The sequence below is a fragment of the Acomys russatus genome, chromosome 19 (genome assembly GCF_903995435.1).
Source record: "Acomys russatus chromosome 19, mAcoRus1.1, whole genome shotgun sequence".
NCBI classification, from domain to species: domain Eukaryota; kingdom Metazoa; phylum Chordata; class Mammalia; order Rodentia; family Muridae; genus Acomys; species Acomys russatus.
The window spans coordinates 24261487-24287067 of record NC_067155.1 but is presented as its reverse complement, the minus strand read 5'-3'; the positions used below and the strand labels follow the sequence as shown (position 1 = coordinate 24287067).

General features: G+C 44.9%; 2 protein-coding genes across 8 annotated transcripts in view; one reads left to right on the top strand and one right to left on the bottom strand.

The window, feature by feature from the left end:
- Positions 1-12882, bottom strand: part of N4bp2l2 (NEDD4 binding protein 2 like 2) — a 56767-nt gene extending 43885 nt beyond the window's left edge. For 5 of the 7 annotated variants that reach the window (XR_007832392.1, XR_007832393.1, XM_051162831.1 and 2 more), the window contains exons 1-2: positions 12723-12881; positions 9710-10941 (exon numbers count right to left, since the gene is read on the bottom strand). Coding sequence is in view for 4 of the 7 variants with exons in the window: in XM_051162831.1 (XP_051018788.1) it covers positions 9710-10941 (1232 nt within the window). In the remaining 3 variants the exon portion in view is untranslated. Of the gene's footprint in view, positions 1-9709; positions 10942-12722 lie in introns of those variants that run through there. The other 2 variants (XM_051162834.1, XM_051162835.1) reach the window with 2 other exon arrangements.
- A 12118-nt stretch (positions 12883-25000) lies between these two features.
- The window catches only part of Pds5b (PDS5 cohesin associated factor B), a 145265-nt gene continuing 144684 nt past the window's right edge, over positions 25001-25581 (top strand). The window contains exon 1 of the mRNA XM_051162830.1: positions 25001-25018. Within this exon, the coding sequence (XP_051018787.1) occupies positions 25011-25018 (8 nt within the window). The 5' untranslated portion in view covers positions 25001-25010. The remainder of the gene's footprint in view (positions 25019-25581) is intronic.

The following is a 25581-nucleotide window of genomic DNA, read 5'->3' as shown; positions in this document are numbered from 1 at the left end:
TCATAAGACTATAACCAGAGAAAGAAACACAGCAGGCAATGGACACCTGGCACTGGCTCCTTAGGGGCACTACAGGCAGAATAACAGAGGGGCCAATCCTTTCACTTCATGTGTCACTCTAGCCAACTGAAGATACCAGCATTGGTGCTGTGACTTTAGACCACCATGCACTGCTTCCTGCATGGCGTCAGTTAACAACTCTGCGTGCTGAAACTTTCTGTGAGTTCTGTGAATAACCTAGGACTGTCTCTCTCTAGTACAAGTGACCTGAAAATCAAGTAAGATTGTGTAAGGGATCCCTCTGGGTAAAACATTTGATCCATGATAGAGTTCACAAACTCATTTATATTAAACACAAACATAACTTATGAGAGTAAGAAAGAGCCTAAGACATAAGATCCTCTAACATAACAAAGTAAACTTTAGAGACTGTTATATAAAATTAATCACTGAACACTAAATAAAAATTTCTCAGATCAAATCAGTAACAAGTAAGCTCTGCTTTTGAAAAACAAAACAAAAAAACTCCAAAAAAATCTTACAGTGATAAATTGGTAAGTAGGGAAATGTGGACATAAAGATAAACAATGGAATTTCAAAAGGATCCAGATGCCAAACCACCAACTCCAATCTGAAGTTCCCAGATATTCAATCACAGTATTATTCCATAAACAACAGAAGAAAGCCAGAGCCATTACACTTACCTTGGCCTGTGTGAGTAGTTTACACAACATAAACTCAAAGCAAAGCCTGCTACTCCTGTCGCTGTCACTGCTCCTGAGCTGCTGAGAGAACCGCCCCGTGCTGAAACCTGAGGTGCCCAATTCCCGTGCGACATCTGCATAGGAACTACACACATCTTCCACTCACAATACCCACAACAATGTAACTAGCCAGACACACTGTATTGCTTAAGGAACCATGCTGATTTTGGAGTATCAGGAATCTCCACCATCTGTGAGACTGAGTGTCGGGGGGGGGGGGGGGGGGGGGGGGGGGGGGGGGAGGAAGGAAGGCAGAGGAAGACAAGGATTTGGATCCAACAAGACAATTTCACTCTTTCCTCTCAATCAAGCAGATAACCAGGAAACTCGTAATGTGACGGCGTTGGAAGGTGTGGGCGTTGGAGCAGTAACTTAGAGTTAAGGCATCTACTCCTGGGAGAAGTCAGGAGTATTTCCCACCAAAGTAAGTAGGGGGACTTCAACTATTAACACGGCTCCTCTCCACAATCCATAAAACCTTACAATGAAAATAAGTGTTAAGTCTCAAAATAGGCAAATTTTTTTATTTTATTTTAATTTTGGTTTTTTGAGACAGGGTTTCTCTGTGTTATCTTGGCTGTCCTGGACTCACTTTGTAGACCAGGCTGGCCTCGAACTCACAGAGATCCGCCTGCCTCTGCCTCCCAAGTGCTGGGATTAAAGGCATGTGCCACCACGCCTGGCAAAATAGGCAAATTTTAAATGTGTATTTCTAGTTACAAGATTACAGTGTGTTACATTTTTTTTTATAGCAAATTACATTAATCAAACTAAATGGAAGTTAAGGTTTGTGTTGTCTGTATTCTTCTTTGGAAAAAATGGAGTTGGATTTCAATTTTGTACAGTTTTTTCCATACTATAGCTGACATATCTGTATTTGCTTAAACATATAACTTGAAATATAAAAATGATATAATTATGTGTATTTACTTATATATGTGATCGTGACTATGTCAGAAAATTAGAAAAGGGTCATAAGAGGACAGAGATCCTAAGAGACGGGCTACATGTGAAAAGAAGGCAGGAGAAAGAACTCTTAAGGAAGGAAACCAGTCGGAATGGGGCAGGGAGCGGCCAATTATGTATGAAATGCCACAATGACATTGATTAGTTTGTATGCTAGCCTAGAGTGTGGGATTTCAAAAAAACTATAAAAAATTTTTAAGTATTTTGTAAACAGAAAAAGAAGAAAAGATGCTGGGGCTAAAGAGACAGATGGCTCAGTGGCTAAGAGCGCTGTCTGCTCTGGCAGAAGTCTATGGTTTGATACTCAGCAAGCACATGTCAGCTGACAACCACAACTCCATTTCTAGGGAATCCAATGTCTCTTGCTGACCTCTAAGGGCACCAGGCATACTTAACGTATAAAGTTTTAAGAATCTAGAAAATGAAAATGTCATGCATTAGCATTCTAAACCAGAGTGCAATCACTCTAATAGATTTAGACCGTAGCTAACCACAGGATAGCTAATATTCCACAGCACCAGAATCCAGGCTGTCCTCCCAGACTCTTCCGTTCATTTGCTTCCATGCCCTTTTAGCAGATGGTTGGTCTTTTGTTACTTTGGGGGGGTAGGGGGGTCGGGTGGAGTTCTAGACAGGGTTTCTCTGTGTAGCCCTGGCTGTCCTAGACTCGCTTTGTAGACCAGGCTGGCTTTGAACTCACAGCGATCCTCCTGCCTCTGCCTCCCGGGTGCTGGGATTAAAGGTGTGCGCCACCACACCCGGCTGGCAGATGGTTTTTAAGATGTCAACAATACCACGGTGCTTAAGAAATAGTTTAAGTTCTCCAAGTTAAAAGAATAGGAAAATAGCAGTACATTTTCATTCTCAAACTTGTGTGACTTTCTTAACTACATAAATCACGAGTGAAAGCTGAGCCTCAGGAGACAGTTTCTTCCCGGACAGTAGGAAGTAAGTGTCCATGCATCCTTTTCAAACTCACACAATTATCTCAGTGCATGAAGTTTCACTTCAGGAAATTCAAATAGTGCTCATGAATCTAGGGGGACGGGATACCGTAACAAGCACGTGACACAAAAATAAGTTAAGAACATCAGTATTTTCAGCAGGGAGCAGTGGTGGACACTTGTATTCCCAGCCAAGACTACACAGAGAAACCCTGTCTTGAAAAACCAAACCAACCAACAACCAAACAAATAAATAAGAACATCAGTATTTTCAAAATTCTTATACTCAGAATTATCTCAAGTCAGGTATTCTTTTTTTGTTGTTTGATTTTTGAGACAGGGTTTCTCTGTGTAGCCTTGACTATCCTGGACTTGCTTTGTAGACCAGGCTGGCCTCAAACTCAGTGATCCACCTGCCTCTGCCTCCCAAGTGCTGGGATTAAAGGCGTGTGCAACCCCCACCCGGCCTCAAATCAGGTATTCTTACAGGATTCTCCCAACGTTAAAAATTTGGAATTTAGTAAATCAAACAACTAATGAAACACTATCAGTAGCCCTTTGAGCTAGCTTTTGGTCTCATATATATCTATGGTGTCCTTTAAGTCTCAAAACACTGAACATCTGGTATTAAGTCCAGCAAAGAAAATAGTTATAGAAGCTCAGCCATCAAAGTGTAAGATGTAACGCTAGGTGAAGTTGTCTGACTCCCAAACCAATGGCCTACAATGATCCTTGTACAGTCTCCTTCCCTGGAGTGTTCTGAATGGATTTGGTTAGTAGCTTCTAAGGTGGATCTCCTTTTTTCCTCTTTTTTTTTTTTTTTAAGGCAGTTTCTCTGTGTAGCCTTGGCTGTCCTGGACTCACTCTGTAGACCAGGCTGGCCTCGAATTCACCTGCCTCTGCCTCCTGAGAGCTGGGATTAAAGGTGTGCGCCACCACACCTGGCCTAAGGTGGATCTCTTAACTTCCAGGGCAGCTGTTAGGCCTACACAGTAAGTTCTACAGTTCTCTGCCAGACAGGGGTAATATCCCAAATAATCAAGTCAGTGGTTCTCAACCTTCCTAATCGTGTGTGTGACCCTTTAATATAGTTCCTCATGTTGTGGTGACCCCTAACCATAGTTATTCTTGTTGCTATTTCGTAACTATAATTTTGCTACCGGTATAAATCATAATGTAAATATGTGACCCCTGTGGGGTGGCGACCCACTGAGAAGTGAACCTGGCACAGGCTGAGACCCTGGTGTAGGAGCACTTTACCCAGGTGCTTTACGGGTAGGGAGAGGTGGCTCAGAGGTTAAGAGCATTGGCTGCTTTTCTAGAGGTCCTGGACTCAATTCCCAGCACCCACGTGGCAGCTCACAACTGTCTGTAACTACATAAAATCCAAAGAAAAAATTTTTAAATGGGCATCTACTTAACATTTCTCAGATAAGAATTAAGAATAAGACCAGAGACAATATTTCCTATTGAGTTCAACTAAGACCACTCTCTCCCAAAGGCAGGAAAAAAAATCTCTTGTATCACTTTAAAACAGTGCTTCTTAATGCCTATGGTTACTGTAACAAATGAGCTGAAAACAACCATGATATATTATCTTGCAGTTTCAACAGTCAGCAACTCAAAACCCCTTTCAGTGCTGCCAAGCCCACAGGCCCCTCTTCCCCAAGCTAGAGAATGCTGTGGTTTGGCCATTAGTACAAAGTGGGTAAAGTAGGGTCTCCTCTCTTCTGTCCTTACGTCTCTGTCTCCTTCACGTTAAGAAGCTTTGCGATTACACTGGGCCAACACAAGATAATCAGTTCATGCCCAACATTTAACCTCAACTCCCTTTTACCTCAGAAAGTAAAAAGCATAGTATTTACCACAGTAAATGGTTTCAAAAAAATACTAACATTAAGCTGGGTGTGGCAATGCATGCCTTTAACGCCAGTAGAGGCAGGTGGACTCTGTGAGTTTGAGGCCAGCCTGGTCTACAAAGAGTCCAGGATAGCTAAGGCTAGACAGAGAAACCCTGTATTGAAAAACCAAAAAACCAACCCCCCCAAAAAAAATTAACATTAAAATTTTTTTTAGCAACACTTGACTCTTTAGCAACATTTATTTTGTGTGTTTGGAGGGGGGCGGGGCATGCGGCATGTGGGTTCCACAGATCTAAATTCTGGTCAACAGGTTTGATGGCAGGTGCCTTTACTCCACTGAGCCATTCTGCTAGCCCAAATTATTATATTTCTTTAATCCATATTTTTCTTATATATTTTTTACTTTAGAAGTTAGTTTTTGAATGATGTAAGAGAGAAGGCAGTTTTGAATATTTTTCTTATAAACCTACTGTTAAATATATTGTGTTACCATTATTGAACATTTTCCCAACTGCTCTAAAATACAAGTTCACAATACAGTAACTATTTATGTAGCACTTACATTATTTAGCAAAAAGCTAGATATAGTGGCACTAGCAGGAAAGTCACAGGTTGTGGTACATGTTGTACTACACAGAGACCTTGAATGAATGAATGTACGTATGTATGTGTGTCTTGGGCACTTACCATGTATGTACGTATGTATGTATGTATGTATGTATGTATGTATGTGTGTCTTGGGCACTTACCATGTATGTATGTATGTATGTGTGTCTTGGGCACTTACCATGTATGTATGTATGTATGTCTTGGGCACTTACCATGTTGGAGACGTATGGTTTTAGAAGAAACAGACAGTGTTGGAGTTCCCGCTAGAATACAGCTCTAGCGCTAGCACTTAGATGGACTGTGACGAGAGATAAACTATCAAGCCACTGCATGTCCTTTTGGCTCTCTGCTTATAACACTGGACAGATTAAATATATTTAACATAATTGTTATAATTTACCTTAAAATAATTGAGCACAGATGAGACCATTTAGATGATTTAAGCTGTATCCTAGGCAGTTGCCTAATCAGAGAAATTATATGCCTTGCTAGCTAAGCATAGACTATTCTCCAAATATGGAGTACAAGCTGTTACAAGTGTTTAACCACCTTTACCCCGTCCCCCAGAGACAGGGTTTCTCTATGTAGTCCTGGATGTCCTGGACTCACTTTGTAGACCAGGCTGGCCTCAAACTCACAGCTATCCACCTGCCTCTGCCTCCTGAGTGCTGGGATTAAAGGGATGCGCCACCACACCCAGCTCTCAACCACCTTTTATCATTGATAAAAACCATGTATTTTGCTGAGATTGATGGCTTGTTTCTGAAAAGACGCTCATTGGTAAAAATCAACAGAGCAAAATAAATTAGATAGAGTATTTAAAACCTACATCTTTCCCCTGCATGATTTAATAAAAGAACGTGGGTCTGTATTCTACCTTTCTAGAAGGCTTGGTCCTTAAATGGTTCTACGTCCAAATGCTGGATCAGACCTCTCTGTCTACATAAGGACAACTATAATAGTAACAAAATTCCATTCTAAATATCCTTGAATTCCACACCTCAAATGAACCTGTCAAAATGTCGTCAGGTAGCTGGAAGGGCAGAGCGTCCACTTGACTATAACTACAAATGCTATATGAAAAGTGTTTTCTTGTTTAGTCCTAAGTATTGAAAAGTTGGTATCTGTGTTAGAATTCAGTCTTCTACTTTCTTTCTTCTTTTAAAAAAATTTGATTTTTTTATTTTATGTGCATTGATGTTTTGCCTGCTTGTATGTCTCTGTGAGGGCATCACATCTTGGAGTTACAGACAGTGCTGGGAGTTGAATCTGGGTACTCTGGAAGAGCAGTCAGTGCTCTTAACCACTGAGCCACCTCTCCAGCCCCAGTATTTTACTTTCGTTAAAAGCTAGCAGCAAGGCAAGTTAGTGATTCACACCTGTAATCCCAGCACAAGAGGTTTCTAAGTTTGAGCCTCATGTTACATGGGAAATGTCAGGCTAACCTGAAATTTCTTCAAAGACTTTATCTCAAAAAACCAAGAGCTAGTGATGATGCGCAGTGGGAAAATGCTTGTATAGCATGCACAAGGCTCAGGTTGTAGCCCCAAGCCGCCATCATCATCATCATCGTAATAATAATAGTAATAATAATAATCAATTATCATCATCATTATTATTTTCGAGTCAGGATCCTTCTGTGTAGCCTTAGCTGTCCTGGATTTTTGTAGACCAGGCTGGTCTTGAACTCACAGTGTTCTACCTGCCTCTGCCTCCGAAATGCTGGGATTAAAGGTGTGCGCCACCATGCCCAGCAATTATTATTATCTTAACAAGCATGAGGCACTCTTCCAGAAACAAGTAACCTTTGCCTTCTTATAATCAAAATGGCTTAGATCAACCGTCAATGAATGAAAAGATAATGCTGTCTTACATACCTTATACTGAATATAAAACAACAATGGTAAAAACTATGTAAATTTAAAAATTACTAAGGATGCAAAAGATAATAAAAGCCTCAAAAAGTAGCTGTGTATACCTACAGCTCTAACACTTGGGAAGCTGGAGCACCAGAGCGCATGCGTTCCAGGACAGCCAGAGTGACTCACAGTGGGTTCTAGAATTGCTGGACTACATAGTAAGTTCCAGACTAGCTCAAGCTACCATACTAAGACAGAGTCTCAAAACAAAGAAACAAAACAATCAGGAGGCATTAAAAAGAACCTTTAAATAAGCCATTGTACGACCAGCAGGAACAAACAAGTGCAAACAGTTGAGGGGTGGTGCTGTTTTTAACAGTAGCTTCTGCTAACCTCAACTGTGTCTTCTAGGCTTTGCTCCTATAAAATGAAAACTCAAGTCATCTCACCAAACTTTCCTATAGCAAAGCACTCTTTAAACTGGAAACCATGACACAAATGGCAGTGCTTATGCATCTGTTTAGGAGAGCGGTTCCCACTGTGCTCCACTTTTTCTTCAAGCAAATACATAGTGATAGTGACATAATCACCTCTAGCTAATCTTTCCCTTAGGTCTTCTTGAAGTTCTAGTGAGTTCTATTTCAACATTCTCTAATTTATTGTCCTAACTTTCTTATATTTTTCTATACTCAGCCCTAACAGACCCACTTCATCCAATTTCCAAACCTCAATTGTTTTCTCTGACATAGCTTAAATCCAGAACATTGTCTGTTCGTAAAACAGCTTCATTCTTCTGAGTCTCAATTTCATACTCTCTACAAAATCGTCACAAAAACATTATGAATCAGAATTCAAAGACAAAACTTAAATAGCTTATAATCTAGCTGGAAAATCTGTATTATAAACTGAATTTCTGTTTTTTTGTCTAAAGCAGCAGCTCTCAACCTGTGGGGGTTGAATGACCCTTTCACAGGGGTCACCTTAGAACATCGGAAAACAAATTTCCTAACAGTGACAAAATTACAATTATGAAAGTAGCAACGAAAATAATTTTATGGTTGAGTCACAACATGAGGAACTATATTAAAGGATCACAGCATTAGGAAGACAGAACCACTGGTCTAAAGAAATTTTCTTTAAAAAAAAAAAAAAAATTTATTTATTATTATATATACAGTGCTCTGCCTGCATGTGTCCCTGCAGGCCAGAAGAGGGCACCAGATCTCACTATAGATGGTTGTGAGCCACCACGTGGTTTCTGGGAATTGAAATCAGGACTTCTGGAAGAACAGATAGTGCTCTTAACCACTGATCCATCTCTCCAGCCTGAAATTTTCTTTTCTTTTTTTTTTTTTTTCTAAAAAGATTTATTTATTATGTATAGTGTTTTGCCTTTGTGTATACCAGCATGCCAGAAGAGGGCACCATATTTCATTACAGATGGGTTGTGAGCCACCATGTGGTTGCTGGGAATTGAACTCAGGACCTCTGAAAAAGCAGTCAGTGCTCTTAAGTGCTGAGCCATCTCTCTAGCCCAATTTTCTTTTCTTTAGACCATATTAAAGAAATTTCTTTAGAACATAAAAAGACATTTTATTTCTTTAGAGCATATTACAAGTAAATATAAGTGCTTCAGACATTTGTCTTCATCCAAAAGATATAATTTTGTTTAAACCTTGCTTAGAATAAATCTTACATAAACTGCAAGAAATTTAGAATTTTTAAATTATTTTCCACAATTGCACAAATTATGCCAATACAGAAATCTGAAATAACACAATAAAAACACCACCAATTCTAACCCCACTAATTCAGAGTGCTCAATTCAACACATTACACATTTAAGACTAAATAGCAATTCACCTCACAGGGCTGGAGAGATTGCTCAGTGGCTAAGAGCACTGGGCAATGCTAATATCAGAGAAGCCAGATTCCACTCCCAGAACTCACATGGTGGCTCACAACTGTTTGTTACTACAGTTCCACAGGATCTGGTGCTCTTTTCTCTCTGGGAAGCAGTGCACAGACACACATGTAAACAAAACACTCATATAAAGAAAAAATATTTTTAAAAAAATTTCTCTCCCAGTCAGACATGAACACGGCATAATGCTTAACACACTCAAGATTTCTTTTCTAGCCAGGCAGTGGTGGCACACGCCTTAATCCAAGCTGAGCCAGGCTGATCTCTGTGAGTTCAAGGCCAGCCTGGTCTACAAAGTTCAAGACAGTTAAGGCTACACAGAGAAACCTTGTGTCGGGGGAAAAGATTCTTTTCCTTAGGTTATCTATAGTGTTTTTCAAATTCTAAGAAAACAAATATCCCTTACTTCATTAACAGACAGCAAAACTTGCCTGACAGCGTACAGTCGAAAAGTATCAGGATTCAGCTTTTCTTGAATAGTTGTGAATGCTCTCCATATTCTTTAGTTCTGCTTCTGTTGCTGTTTTCATTATAGCTTAATTTTAAAACCCCTAAAGGAAACTATAGTTTCTTTTATCTACCTATCACTTTTATCTATCTAGCACCATTAATTCTCACCTTCCCACTAGACCACATCTTTTAAAGTATTTCCATCAGATGTCACCCCCAAATACAGCATATAAAGGATTTTCTACAAGGGACACAAAAGCATTTATCGCTGATAACTCATTTCTTTTTAAGTAATGAATTAATTATCAAGTATTCACTTAGGATCTCTTACCGAGATAATGTTGTTTTTCCAGAACCAGGGAGGCCTCGCAAAAGAATCAGTAATTTCTGTAGTTTATCTAAGTTCTCCTCTGGAAACCACTGGCTCACAAACCTGTCTGTTTCATTATGCTTGTTCAAGGGAGGGTCTCGCCAGCACACTCTGGTTTCATAGAAACCATTATTCACACTGTCATCGTGTACACTATAGTCACTTCTAAAGGGATGAAAATCACTGCCGGTCACAGCATAGTTAGTATACTCATCCATCTGATTAGAAGTCAGATAGCTCCAGCTGTCCTGACAACTATCCACATAGCACCCACTGCGCATCTGAGAGTCAGCGTGCACATCGAAGATGTGTGGTAGAGGATCTAGTGGGGCACCAAACCTCTCAATATTAAAATGATAATCAAAACTGGGAAGAGGAGGACCGTGGGGTAAGACAAAAGGATGTATTGACGGCCACTCGGGCCTGAAGGAGGGAAAGGCAGGGATCACTTGCTCTTCACAGGGATAGCTGCCTGGCGCATCCTCCACACAGTGCTGGTAAGCACGTGACTGAGGAGCACTGCGGAGAGCTTTAGTCTCCTCTTCAGATTCTAAGGCATTATAGCTCTGGTCGTAAGGGATGATCTGCTTCTGGGAAGGTTCTGGTTCCTTACAACTGCCTTGTGAAGCTTCGTTTTCATTTTCCAGTTCTTCAATTTCTTTGTAAAACTGGGATAATTCTGTGTCGATCTCCAATTTTTTGGAGCTAAATTTCTGCTTTTCCTCTTGTCTTCTTTTGCCATCTGTACCACTGAGAGGGTGGGTCTCGGCCCTCCTTTCTCGGCATTTCTCTTTTTCAGGGGGTTTGTACATGGGGCCTATGAATGCTTTACTTGTGCTGTAGATTCCATCATCCCTGGACAGTGGCAAAGGCTTTCCATCCTGCACCGCTTGTGAACTGATGGACTCGGCACCACCTGGTTTATTACCAGGCATCTCCTCCTGCGAAGGCTGTAACACCTCTGTACTTTTGGTTTTTTCTTCCTGAGGACAAATACGTCTCCTGAAGTGAATGGTGGCCACAGAGACCCTACTATTATTTCCGGTCTTCGCTTGGATTCTCTGATTATCAGGGCCACCTCGATGGGGGAAAACACAGCCATCTGTAGTCGACTTCAATTTTTTATAGCATGGTTCTCTTGTTAGTTCTTTTCCAGGTCCCAAAAACTTAGCCTCAATTTCACTATAAGGCATCTGAGGAGTAAAGCATACAATTATTAGCTAAGTATTAGAACAAAAACAAACGCTTTTCATAAGAAAGGAATTTTAGAAAATAATTTGTGATATAAGCATTTAATAGTAACATCTTCCCAACTATAGTCAAACTGTAATTTTATAACCACGTATTTTAAGTACTGTTGTAATATGGGAGGACTCTCATTGAAGTTAGTATCATTTAAAAATATATGCGCACCTCATTTTTTTGGAGTTACATAAAAGGAACGTACGGTCTCATGGATGCTAAACAAGCACTCTGACAGAGCTATCTCCTCCCTCTTTCTTCCTGTCATATCTAAGTTGACAAGGGTGGCCTTGAATTCACTCTGTACACTGAGGCCTTGGACTTTGCATCATCCTCCCCAGCAGCTGAGATTACAGGCCTGCGCTACCGGTCCTATCTTTATATGATCCATTCCAGCCGGGCGGTGGTGGCACACACCTTTAATCCCTGCACTCGGGAGGCAGAGGCAGAAGGATCGCTGTGAGTTCGAGGCCAGCCTGGTCTACAAAGCGAGTCCAGGACAGCCAAGGCTACACAGAGAGACCCTGTCTTGAAAAACTTAAAAAAAAACAAAAAACTGATCCATTCCAAAGTTTAAGAACCCACGTTTGGAAACTTGAACCCACATCGTGTGTCTCTACAGGTAGATAGATGGCTAGCCATTTGTTTCTAAATTGGCTATGGTACGCTGCATCATAAATACCTTCCTTTTTGAAATCACTATGTTTTTTGGGGTATAGGCTTTAACCTCCAAACGACAATCATCTCTCTTAGCATCCAAAATAACTAACTAAAACGCAGGCGTCGTGGACCTTTCCTTTGCAAGTAGTATAAAAGCCATTCCCAACTTTGTGTAGTCATTCGAAAGAAAAAAAGGCTTTTGAGTTTCACTGATACAAAGTATGCTTAGGGAACTTTAAAAATCAAAGCATTCATCCTTTCTAGTAGTTTCTCTAGCTTAAAAATAAACTTTTTAGGCAAATGGAGAAAGGAACTCAAACCCAGCCTGAGCTACACTGTAAATTCAAGACCAGTCTGCACTACACAAGACCCTGTCAATAAAGTAATTTCACTAAAATTACACTTCTCTTGACAGGCAATGGTGGCTTAATTCCAGCACTGAGGCAGCTGAGTTAGGCGGAACTCAGTGAGTTCGAGGCCAGCCTGGTCTACAAAGGAGCTCCTGGGCAGCCAGGGCTATTACACAGAGAAACCTTGTCTCGAAAAACCAAACCGAACCAAACAATAATCTTTACCAAACCAAAAAGCCCGTTTTGGTCAGTACTTCATTCGTCCTGCTCTTGGCACCAAAATCCAAACCCTCAAAACTAGAGAAAAGGGCAGCCAGTTTTAAATGAAGGAAGCTCGGACAGGGGAGGAAGCCATCGCCTCGGAAACAGCCCCCACCTCAGCCCCACCTCCCCAGGTCCTCACGCTAACGTCAGAGGCGGCGGAGGAAGAGCAGAAGGGCGCCCGGCACCGGGCCAGAGGCGTCAAGGTCCTGTCTGAGAATCTGCCGAGGGCTCGGAGGCTGACAGCTTCTCTCGGGGCTTCCATGCTCGCAACAGGGCGAAAGAATCGGGTCAAGCCGAGAGTGAAAACTCGAGCCGTTCTCAGAAGAAACCGGAAATACCTCCTTCACCTACGCTGGGGCATCTGCTCACCTCAAGCGTGTACTTCCAACCCCTTCCTCCTCAGCCCCCTCCCAACAGAAGCAAAAACAAAAGCAAAAAACTTGGGCAAAGACCCTCACCTCCGGGAAGGCGAATGACGGTCCAAGAAGCTGCTACGAAGCCGAGAGGGGGTGGGGTGGAGATATGCAAGGCAGGAGGGGCTCCATACGCAAGATGGCCACCACCGCTCGGGTTTCCCATGCAGCGCCGCGGGCTCGCGCCGAGCATTGTGGGAATTGAAGTCCGGTGACCCTTGTGATCCTAGTTTACCTCTGGCACCGAGACTCGGTCTTCCAGAGTCCTTTGCATGATGTACGCGCTAATTTCCGCCCTGGAGTGGGCAAGTTATTTAAAGAAACACTAACTAAAAAGATAACGACCTCTAGTGTTCGCCTCTGAAGGAAAAGAACAAGAAGAGTGCTTGGCGCCCCCCGGTGGATGCGCAAGCCCCTCGCGGTGAGTGAACGGTTTTCTGGCTTTTTAGGAGACAAAAGAATTAGCCTTGGGTTCAAAAGAGAAACATTTTGTATAGCGCTTGGGTTGCCTTGGTTTCTAGGAAACACCACTAAGTATAAGTTTTAAGCTCCTGAACTTTTGTAGAAGAACAGAGTGGCTGCACCGCAGAACCCCGTATCAGATAGACAACTCTTAGGGGGAAAATGTTACAAAGGTAAGAAAACTGCTGTAAAAAAAAAAAAAAAAAAAGAAAAAAAAAAAAAAGAAAAGAAAAGAAAAGAAAACTACTGTATAGATGTGGATTGAGTTAAAAATAAATGCATAGCCGGGAGCGGTGGCGCACGCCTGTAACCCCAGCACTCAGTGAGGCACAGCAGGCAGATCTCTGTGACTTCGAGGACAGACTGGTCTACAAAGTGAGTCAAGACAGCCAAGGCTATACAAGAAACTGTCTCGGATAAATAAATAAATAAATAAACAAACAAACAAGCAAGCCAACCAAATATTAAATACCTTCAAATAAGGGCCTCCCCGCCCCTTTTCCACCATTAGCCTATTGTCCCCTCCACCTTATCTTTCATTTAGGCCCTCACAAGAAAGTCAACATCTCTTCATATTTACATGATTCTTGCCTCCAAAACAATAATGTTTTAATTTACATTAGAGTACTTAACACCATTATTATGACCCAGAGGGCTTACAATCTATCCCCTTACTGATGTTATAATTAAAAAAAAAAAAAAAATAGAGTGAGACATAACAGATCTGATGTGGAGAGATTTTTTTTTGTAGAAGAGGGGCAGAGAAAGGGGGAAGTAGCGCCCTAGGGGGACAGAGAGAGAGCTAGCAACACTGAAGGTGTGAGAAAGAGAGAGAGAGAGAAGGAGGGAGGAAGGGAGGGAGGGAGGGAAGAAGGGAGGGGTAGAGAGACAGACAAGGTGGCAGATTGGCCCTTTTATATCTGCTGCCAGCTGAAAAGTCTGTGGCACACACCTGGCAGCCGCAGGCAATGATGTCATGGGTTGCTAAGCAACCTAGAGGCAGGCTAGTGGAGCTACCTACATGCTAACAACAGGGTCTTGAAATAGTTTTCACTACAACCTCGTTTTCCTCATGTTTAGATTCAAGTTATGCCTCAAGTATTTTACATGCATGTATATTTGTGCACAAAGTCCATGTCTGGTACACGACATGTAGAAGAGACTGACCTCAAACTCCCTATAAGCCAAGGAGAGCGCATCCAGGATTTCTGGCTTTCCCGCTTGGATTACAGGCCTGTACCATTGTGACCACCCTAAGAAGTGTGGTCTTTGACACTCATGGTGCTATATCATTGTACTAGCTCACGTTTTAAATTTGTTTTTGTAGAAACAGGGTTTCTTTGTGTAGCCCTAGCTGTCTTGAAATTCACTTTGTAGACCAGGCTGGCCTCGAACTCAGAGATCCACCTGCCCAGAGATGAGAGGATCTGAGGAATCCACCAAGCAGAGCGAGATCTCGAGAAGCAAGTGTCATAGAGAACCCCAGAAGGGGCCGGGCGTGGTGGCGCACGCCTTTAATCCCAGCACTCGGGAGGCAGAGGCAGGCGGATCGCTGTGAGTTCGAGGCCAGCCTGGTCAACATAGTGAGTCCAGGACAGCCAAGGCTACACAGAGAGACCCTGTCTCAAAAAAACAAAAACAAAAAACAAAAAAACAAAACAAAACCCAGAAGGGGCACTTGAGTCAGGGGACAGTGACAACTGCCACCACTGTTGAGGGTTGTGAGTGCTATAGGAAGGTCAGAGTAAAGAGGTGAGGGTGAAGAAGGAAAAGACCATGCCTGTGAGCGAGAGAAACCCCATTTACTTCATGAAGCACAGACGAGCTGTGACCAGTGTCCTTGTCCTGGTTGTGTCCAGTCCCTATTTCTACCCTTCCATTGTGAAGAAGCTGGTGTTCTAGAAGGCAACACCAAGCCTATTGTCGAGGCAGCACATTGACACCTCTGTGCCCCCAGCATCCTCCTACATCCCATCATCCCACGGCAGCTGGAAGTATGGCAGACGGTTTCTAATCCTTTGACATCTACTGGCTTGCTCTCGCCCTTCAGTTCTGAGAATTGAACCTAGGACCTAGCGTGGCAGGCAAACCCTCCAGCACAGAGCCACATCTTTAACCCCCTACTGACGTCTCGTAACATTTGACTTTTCGGAGAGAAGTGTATGTATGAGCTGCCTCCTTCGGGTCATGCTTCCTGCGGAGCACCAGAGCGTGAGACCATCAAGATTCTGGTGTAATTGTCGGAGATCACATGTGTGGTGGTGGCTATTCTTGCTTGTCAGCTTTTGACTGTATCTGGAGTGTGCTGCAGTCCGGAAATGGGGAGCACCCCTGTGAGAGATTTCCTGCTTGGTTTGAAGTGGGCGAATCCACTTCAAGTGCAGGCCTTTGAGGTAAGAAGACACCTGCTGGCTGGAGAGATGGCTCAGCGGTGCAGAGCACTGGCTGCTCTTCTGGAGGTCCTAGGTTCAATTCCCAGCAACCACATGGTGGCTCCCAACCATCTAGAATGAGATCTGGTGCCCTCTTCTGGCATACAGGTGTACACACAGGCAGAGCACTGTATACACGCCTTTAATCCCAGCATTCGGGAGGCAGAGGCAGGTGGATCTCTGTGAGTTCAAGGCCAGTCTGGTCTACAAAGAGAGTTCCAGGACAGCCAGGGCTACACAGAGAAACTGTGTCTTGAAAAACCAAAACCAACCAACCGAACAAAAACGTTGAAGAAAAAGAAGAAGAGGAGAAGGAGGAGGAAGAGGAGGAGGAAGAGGAGGAGGAAGAGGAGGAGGAAGAGGAGGAGGAGAGGAGGAGGAGGAGGAGGAGGAGGAGGAGGAGGAGGAGGAAGAAGAAGAAGACAAGAAGAAGAGAAGAAGAAGAGAAGAGAAGAAGAAGAAGAGAAGAAGAAGAAGAAGAAGAAGAAGAAGAAGAAGAAGAAGAAGAAGAAGAAGAAGAAGAAGAGACGACACATGCCTTTGATTCAAATCTTGAGGCAGGGAGACACACCTTTAATGTGGGCCTTGCCTTCTGCCGGAAGCCTATGCAGAGACATCGAAGAACGACGCTTTTGCTCCATGCCTTCTTGCCCTAACTTTTCCTGGCACTGGAGCCATCTTCTTTGGAATTCCAACATCTATAGCAGACCAGCTGAGACACCCAACCTTGTGGGACTGAGAAACTACTGGACTCCCGGACTTTCCGTGCATAGCCAGCCATTGTTGGATTAGCTGAACCACAGCCCGTAAACTATTCTAATAAACCGTGTGTGTGTGTGTGTGTGTGTGTATCTATGTAAGTTCTGTGACTATAGAGAACTCTAATACAGCATGTTACCACTCACAATATATAAAGTTTGATGTGTTATTGTGTACATTCTATTACTGAGACTTTCAGAACTTAGGCAGCAGAGTTCAGAAGTCCCAGTTTGGGATCTATATTCATAAATGCTTTTGTACAGTGTGTCAGAAGCTATCCTAAATAGATGATAGATTTGATTCACTAGCTACTACTATTCTCATCTTTATCTTTCAAACCAAGAAAAGGATGACTTTGAACATTGTTCAAGAGCCTAGATTCAGTAAGCAGGGGAGACAAGAATTTGGATTCACGTAATCTACTTTAGGTAATGCTCACCCTGTGTGCTGTCTTGTATTTATATATGTAGTATGTATGTATGTATGTTTTCTGAGACAGGGTTTTACTGTGTTGCCTTGGCTGTCTTGGAACTTACTTTGTAGACCAGGCTGGCCTCAAACTCACAGAGATCCACCTGTCTCTGCCTCATGAATGCTGGGATTAAAGGTGTGCGCCACCACCACCCAGATGGCTATCTTGTCTTATATACCTCATCTACCTATAGCCATATCTGTATTGTAAACTGAAGTTCCCAGTTTAAAACAACAACAACAACAACAGGGCCTGGAGAGATGGCTCAGTGGTTAAGAGCACTGGTTGCTCTTCCAGAGGACCTGAGTTCAATTCCCAGCAACCACATGATTGCTATCTATAATGTGATCTGATGGCCTCTTCTGTTGAGCAGATGAACATGAAGATAGAGTACTCATATACATAAAATACCTACGTAAATAAATGCTTAGCAACAGCAACAACAACAAACTATGGCTATATTAAAGAGTCTAAAAGGGGCTGGATACGGTGACACCCCTCAAGAGATGGAAGCAGGCAGATGAATTCAAGGCCAGGCTGGTCTACATAGCAAGTTTTAAGCCAGCTAGGGCTACCAAGTGAGATTCTAAAAGGGTGATTGACTGGTTATTACTTTGTGGCAATATAAACTTGGAATGCTGCACATCTAGACCAAAGTGACCTTGGGCTCTCCTTAGTCCCCCTAGTAGTTCAACCTCATCCCTATGTCAGACCTAACACCCTTTCAATTATAAATTAAAACCCTGGGAGCACAGCTATTTAGCAAAACCATCAGCATCCCTGAGCCAAAGAGCTAAGAATTTCATCAGATGGTATCTGAGCCATTTAACGGAGCATTCCCAGCTTTGCTGTGACCTTCCTTCCTGCGATCTCCCACAAAAAAAATGGTTTGGTTTTGTTCTGTAACTGTAAAAATCCAGGCTGAGAGATGGTGAGTGGGTCAAGTGATCTAAAGTCCATCCTTGCATCGACAGAAGAGCTGGATGTAGCCTTACGTCCCAGTACTGCTGGCCCTGGGGAGTCAAGACTGACAGATCCTGTGGGATGACTGGCCAAGTCAGTCTGGCCAAAGCAGTGAGCTCCAGGTTCAGCGACAGACCTTGTCTCAGGAAAATGTGCGTGGAGCAATCGTGGGAGACATCTAACACCTGCCTCCACATGCACACTTGGGCGAGGATACCAGTATGATGTGCACACACACGCATGCACACACACACACACACACACACACACACACACACTAATACATGCAACCATTTCTGTGCTGAAGTGTGGTATTGGCTAGTGTGGTGTGCACACCTTTAATCCCAACACTTGGGAGGTGGAGGCAGGCGAATCTCTACAAGTTCCCAGCCTGGTCTACGTAATGAGTTCCAAGACAGCCAATGCTGTGAGACCCTGTTCTCAAAACCAAAACCAAACCAAACCAGAAATCATTATCAACAACAACAAAAAACCCCCCATGAATCTATGTTCCGGGGCCATGATTACTCATGGTTAGGTCAGAATAAACACCCTCTTGTTTCCATTTAGGTGAGATAAGTGATGTTACAGTTTTATTGGGGGCTGGAAAGATTTGGGCTGAGTGGTTGAGAGCACTGGCTGGTTTTGCAGAGCACCCAGGCTTGTTTCCCAGCACCAATGCCTGTAACTCCAGCTCCAGGCATCTGCCACCCTCTTCTGGCCTCTACAGGTACCAGGTGTACGTGTGGCTCACAGACACACATGAGGGTGAATACTTATACACATGAAAACAAGCAAATCTTTAAAGTAAAATAAAATGTATTTCACAATTTCATTCATTCTCTTCTCTCAAACCTTTCCTGCTGCAGAATGTCTTTCTCCAGACATTTCTACCTCTCACTGGAGTTAAAATTACAGAATCAAACCAGGAAATGAAAATGTGGACCTGGGAAAATTGATGGAAATCAGTAAAGTGGGAACGACACAGACACATGGGGAACCTATTGGTTTTGGTTTTTTGTTTAGGCTTGCCTTTTTTTTTTCCTCCTTTACAGTTCTATTTATTTTTATTTTATGTAGGAGTATGCAGTGGCCAGATGAGGGCATCAGATTCCCTGGCACTGTAGTTGCAGATGATTGTTAGGTACCATGTAGGTGTTGGGAACTGAACTTCTAGGAAAGCATTTACTGAGCCATCTTTTCAGCCCAATAAACAACAACAACAACAAGAACAGGGTGGTCGGCCTGCATGTATGTAATGTGCGCCATATCCATGCAGTGCTCACAGAGGCCAGAAGAGGGCGTTGGATCCCCTGGAGCTGGAGTTACTGATGGTTGTGAGCGGCCACGTGGGTGCTGGGAACGGAAGCCAGCAGGACCAGCCAGGCAGCTCTCAGCTCTGGCTTTTGCTTTTCTTTAGATGATACTGCGTCTTTGATTTCTTTAACTTCAGTTATAATTTTTGTATTATGGGCTGAAGAGGTACACACCATCTGCAGAAGTTTCCAGATAATGTTTGGTATTCTCCATTCCCCTGCCATTTAAACCCACTCCCCCCAACTGCAGAGAATGAATGTGACATTCTCGCATAGTCTCCTGGGAATTGAAGTCCTGTTGCAGACCGCCAAGCATCATTTGACTGGCCTTTGGGGCATGCCTTGAGGTAGGCCACTGAGCTGCCTACCCTGCTTTGCGATGTACAGTCAATGTCTCGCTGCTGTTGAGAAACCACTTGGAGCGTGTATAGGCTGCATTCAAAGTGCCGTATGTCAACAGCGCGTATTTAGAGTTACTCAGATGAACTACTTGCTCTCCGGGTAGCTTCTAGTTTTCTAATCTCTTTAACCTTAACTTTGGATCCACCAAAAATGGCTAAATAGCCAAAATAGAAATGCTGTGGTTGGCAGAATAATGCCTCCCAAGATGTTCATGTAGAACCTTTTAATATGCAAGGGGACGTTAAGGTTAAAGATGGAATACTTTGCGAGGCTGGACGTGGTGGCACATGCCTCTAATCCCAGCGCTCGGGAGGCAGAGGCAGGCGGATCGCTGTGAGTTCGAGGCCAGCCTGGTCTACAAAGTGAGTCCAGGATAGCCAAGGCTACACAGAGAAACCCTGTCTCGAAAAAAAAAAAGATGGAATACTTTGCTAATCAGCTGATGTTAAACGAGGCAGATTATTCTGGATTATTCACCTGGGAGACAGAGGGGAGAGACATAAACCAAGAAACAAAGCCAACAACCTCTATGGGCCAGGGAAGGCATCTGTCTAGCATCTCCCCCTCCTCCAGCCTCCAGGAGGAACCACAGCCTTGCAGACACTGCAGTAGTAGCTCTGGGAGACACCTGTCAGCTCCAAGCTGTAGGTGATAAGACAACAGGTATAGTTGTATGCACAAAAAACTAATTTGCTATGGCAGTAAATGTACACCAGATAGGGACTGGATGTGTGCTTTTCATGACCGAAGAAAGGTATAACCATGTCTATATAAGACCAGCATTTTTACAACATTGCTTCTCCCAGGATTAGAAAATACAACTGAGTTTTGGGATGGTTCCAATTTCTTTTTTTTTGTTTTTTGTTTTTTGTTTTTTTTTGTTTTTTTGTTTTTCGAGACAGGGTTTCTCTGTGTAGCCTTGGCCATCCTGGACTCACTTTGTAGACCAGGCTGGCCTCGAACTCACAGCGATCCGCCTGCCTCTGCCTCCCGAGTGCTGGGATTAAAGGCGTGCGCCACCACGCCCGGCCCAATTTCTAATTATCTGAAGTTTTATTCCATTCTCTTCCCCACCCCCACCCCTTTTTTGAGATAGGGTTTCTCTGTGTAGCCCTGGCTGTCTTGGACTCACTTTGTAGACCAGGCTGGCCTCAAACTCACAGAGATCTGCTTGCCTCTGCCTGCTAGAGTGCTGGAATTACAGGTGTGCACCACCATGCCTGCCCCATACAATTATTTTATCCAGAGGAATTTCAAGTTGGCTATCTTAAAATCCTCAAATATAGGGGCTGAAAAGATGGCTCAGAGGTTAAAAGCATTGGCTGCTCTTCCAAAGGTCCTGAGTTCAATTCCCAGCAACCATATGGTGGCTTACAACTCTCTAAGATAAGATTTGATGCCCTCTTCTGGTGTGCAGATATACATGCAGGCAAAACACTGTATACTTAATACATCCTTTCCTGGACTCACTTTGTAGACCAGGCTGGCCTCAAACTCACAGTGATCTGCCTGCCTCTGCCTTCCAAGTGCTGGGATTAAAGGCGTGCACCACCACACCTGGCTTATTTATTTTTTAAGATTTATTTATGCCGGGTGTGGTAGCACACGCCTTTAATCCCAGCACTTGGGAGGCAGAGGCAGGCAGGTCGCTGTGAGTTCGAGGCCAGCCTGGTCTACAAAGTGATCCAGGACAGCCAAAGCTACACAGAGAAACCCTGTCTTGAAAAAGCAAAAATAAATAAATAAATAAATAAATACAATCCTCAAATATAAAGAATATTTTCTTGGGCTGGAGAGATCACTCAGGGTTAAGATCACTTCCTGCTCTTGTAGAGGACCGGGGTTTAGTTCCTGGCATGAGCAGCATGGTGGCTCCCAGCTGCCTGTAACCCCAGTTCCAGGGGATCTGATACTGATCTCTAGCCCTGGACTCATAAAATGGCATTATTGGGAACTAGGAGAGGAACTGTCATAGGGGAAATAGGCCAGGCCCTGGAAGTGTAACCTGTTCAGAGATGTCTCCCTGGCTGCTTTCTGGTTGGCAGGCGGTGATGACCTTTATCATGATGGCCCGCATTAGTCAGGCTTAGAGAGAATGGAGCTAGCCAAGCCGAGATGGACACCTCTGAATCCAAGAGCCACAATAAATTATTCCTTCTTGAGTATTTTGGCACAGCGGTGAAAGCTGATTAACGCATGCATGGTAAAACTGGCAACACCCCAGAAAATGCTGTGACAACTCTACAAATTTCAAGAAATCTCCCGACATAATATGCAAAACAACAGTCTTTTGTTTTTGTTTTTTCGAGACAAGAGTTTCTCGGTGTAGCCCTGGCTGTTCAAGACTCACTTTGTAGACCAAGCTGGCCTCAAACTCAGAGATCTGCCTGCCTCTGCCTCCCGAGTGCTGGTATTAAAGGCTTGTGCCCAGGAAAACATTCTTAACTGTTTGCACCTGACAGAAGTAGTTGCTGAGCACTCACTGTGCGCTAAGCGACTACTATACCAAACAACAGGGATGCTGGCAGTGAGGAGTCCCAACATTCTTGCTTTCACCCTGCTGCTCCTAAGAAACTTACTTGGTTCGTATCTTTAAGGGGTTCAGAAATGAGAGAGAAGGGAAATAACCAAGAGCCAGAAGCTTTTTATTTATTTATTTGTTTGTTTTGCTTTTGAGACAGGGTCTCATTAGTGTAGCCCTCCATGTCTTGGAACTCACTATGTAGACCAGGCTGGCCTCAAACTCAGAGACCCACCTGCCTCTGCCTCTCCAGTGCTGGGATTAAAGGTGTGGGTCACTATGCCTGCCTAGGGAGCCAGAGCCTCCCCTCCCCATTCTTTTTTTTTTTTAACCTATGTCGATCTCCTGTTCTGTCTTTGTACAGGACGGTTCCCAAGGCTTACTGGATGCATAAAATGGGTAGAAGCCTATATGTAGTATCGGCTATTAAAATCCTGGCAGGTGAGCAAGCAGAGGTGTCCCAGGGGCCCTGCTAAGAGGAAGTGAGGATCTGAAGGTGCTTGGCCTGCTAGGATTTATGGCTCTCCTGTAGCACAATTACCATGGTTACCTGTCTTTTGTTTCAAGACTCTTCTTCTTCTTTTAATAATTTATTTAATTTTATTTTATGTGCATTGGTGTGGGGTAAGGGTGTCAGATCCCTTGGAACTGGAATTACAGACAGTTGTGAGCTGCCATGTGGGTGCTGGGAATTGAATCCGGGTCCTTTGGAAGAGGAGACAGTGCTCTTAACCACTAAGCCATCTTAAACCACTAAGCGAAATAAGACCCTGTCTCAAAAAGAAAAGAAAAAAGAGAAAAAGAGCCCCCAAACCAGCGGCCTACGGTAATCTACAGATTTCCCGCCAAAGCCTGGGAGCTGACAGCTGCCCATCTCCTTGCTGCCAGGGAGCCCGGGGCGGCCCGGGGGAGCAGGGCGGAGCCTGCGCGTGCGCGCTGCCGGGCCGCGGGGAGGGGGGAAAGAGGGCGGAGCCCAGAGCGCGGGGGTGGGGCATGGGGCGGAGCCCGGAGCGCGGGGGGGTGGGGGAGAGGGCGGAGCCCGAAGCGCGGGCTCAGGAGCGCGTGCGCGCGCGGCCGCCCCGGCGCCAAGGCGTGCGTCCGGCCGGCCGGCAGGGGGCGCTGGGGACCCGCGCGGCGCACTGCCTGCCCCGCGGGCGCCGTCAGCCGCGGTTCGATTGGAGCAGCCGCGGAGCAGCTCTTGGCGCCATTTTGAAGCGGAGAGGAGGAGGAACGGCCTGGACTGGCTGCGGAAGGGGGAGGGGGGGGGAGGAGGCGATTGGATGCGGCGGCGGCGGCGGCGGCGAGTGCGGCGGGTCCCCGAGAGCGGCGGAGCGCGAGGAGTGTAGGAGCCGGGCGGCCGGAGGTAGGAGCGACTCGGGTAACGGAAAGGGAGCGCCTCCTCCTCGCCTTAGCGCCCCACGCTCCATTTTTTTTCTCTTTTCGCCAAGCGGGGCGTGCGCGCGTGGAGCCGCCGCCCGCCTCGCGTCGCGTGCCCCGGCGTCCTCGCGGGGCTGCGGTGGGGCCGGGGGCGGGGAGGCCGCGGGTCCCCCCATCGCGCCGGCCCGGAGTGACCTCTGCGGGCGCCGCGGCCGCGCCCCTCCCCCTCCCCTCCCCCTCCCTTCCCGGAGCGAAGCCCCCCGCGCTTCCCGCGGCTTCCCTCTTCCGGCAGCCCGAGGCCCCGGCGCGAGGGGAGGCGCGCTCGCCGCACAGCTCGGGAGTCGGGGAGCCGCGGCGAGCCGGCCCCGGGGGGAGTCGTGGGGCGACGGCGGGTGCAGCCCCACGGCGGTGCGGACGGCGTGCGGTGCGGGCTCGCCCGCCTCTGCACCGTTATTCCACTGACACTTGAAAAGTTTGCGGTCCCGGGGAAGCCCTGGCGGCGGCGGCCGTGGGTTTCTGCCTTTTTGTTTTGTTTTGTTTTGTTTTGTTTCGGATTTTGCTCTGGACGTTGAAGACCGAGGTTAGCTCGCTGTAGCGGGCACGTAGTATGCAGCCGACAGGTGTTTGCAGGGCTGACTCTGAACCCCGAAATTCAGCACCTGCTCTTCAGAGCTGCATGCTATTCCGGTGTGAGCTCCGGAGAGGTTTGAAAGAGCAGCGTGACCCACCCGCTCCATCCCCAGGAACCCCCACCAAGAGTTAAAAGCCCTCCCCCTCCCAACCCCCTTTTTGATTTCAAAGGACGCTGCTCTGCAATGCTTGTGTTGGGAACTGATGGGTGGCAATAATCGCTCGGTGGAGCGGTTGTGTTGAGGAGGCTTTGGATGTAGCGAAGGTTGGCCTTGGGTCCTGAGAGAGTTGGGGAATCCTGTCTGTCTCCCTAATAACCTATAAAAAGTCATGTGTATTTAGACGGAGGAGATGGGCTGGAGCTAAGTCATAGTGACTGAAACCGTGAATGGTAATATAAGCATTGTTCTCAGCACATGCACATAAGAGTTCCAGGAGAGGGTATTTTCTGTGTTAACTCTTGCTGAAGTCAAGCCAGACAGCACAAACGCGGCTTCCACAGGCCATCCCTAGCTATGCAGTAGGCATGTCAGATGTTAGTGTTTTGGGGGACGGTAAAAGGAGTATTTCTCTGGTATGGCACACCACTGGGAACGGTTAACCTTCCATCTCATAGTGACAGCATAAAACTTAACTGGTTTTCCAGCGGCGCACTTAGAGGTGAAAAGTTACATGGCGCACTAAGACAAATTTATACCCCAAACTTAAATATAAAACACTTTTGGGGGATGGGCAGTATCTCTCCATGGTAGCCCAGACTAGCCTGGAATTGGCAATCCTCCTGGCCTGGTGTGCTGGGATTACACTACCACACCCAGATCATAAAACACATCTTGAATCAAAACGTTATTTCTTTGAACTCAGTTGTATATGATATAAACTTACAAATATATACATATATATATGATGCCTTCTAAAGTTTAGTACTAAAGTAGTAATTGTTTTTCCTTGTGGCACAGATGTTTTCCTCTTTGCTGGGTTCTATTTGAAGTGCCTTTGATGAGAAGGTAATACTAGCCTTTTGCTTTTTTTTCTTTGTTTGTTTGTTTTTTTGGTTGAAGTTCTAATGAAGATTTGTCATTTACTCTGCTTTTACTGCAGCTTATGTTGATGCTTCCAGCTACCTCGCACCCCTGGCTTTGGCCTGCCCTCCCTTTCTCCCCAGTTAGAATAGATTGTGATGTTGATGACTCTTGTCATAAGATGGTTGTTTGTAGCAGAGCTCCAGACAGCTGTTTGATGATCACAGTTTTTTGTTTCTTGGTTTTTCGAGACAGGGTTTCTCTGTGTAGCCTTGGCTGTCCTAGACCAGTTTTGTAGACCAAGCTGGCCTCGAACTCTCAGAGATCCGCCTGCCTCTGCCTCCCGAGTGCTGGGATTAAAGGCGTGCGCCACCACGCCTGGTGCCAAAGTGATTTTGAAAAGTGAGTATTGAGTTTATTTTGTTACTGTATATATAAGTAAATTATTTTACTTTTAAACTCAGTTTGCTACACAAGTCATTCGTCACTGCCACTACATTATTTGCTTTGTGTATTCCTGCTTGTCATTGTTAAAGATTTCAGATATA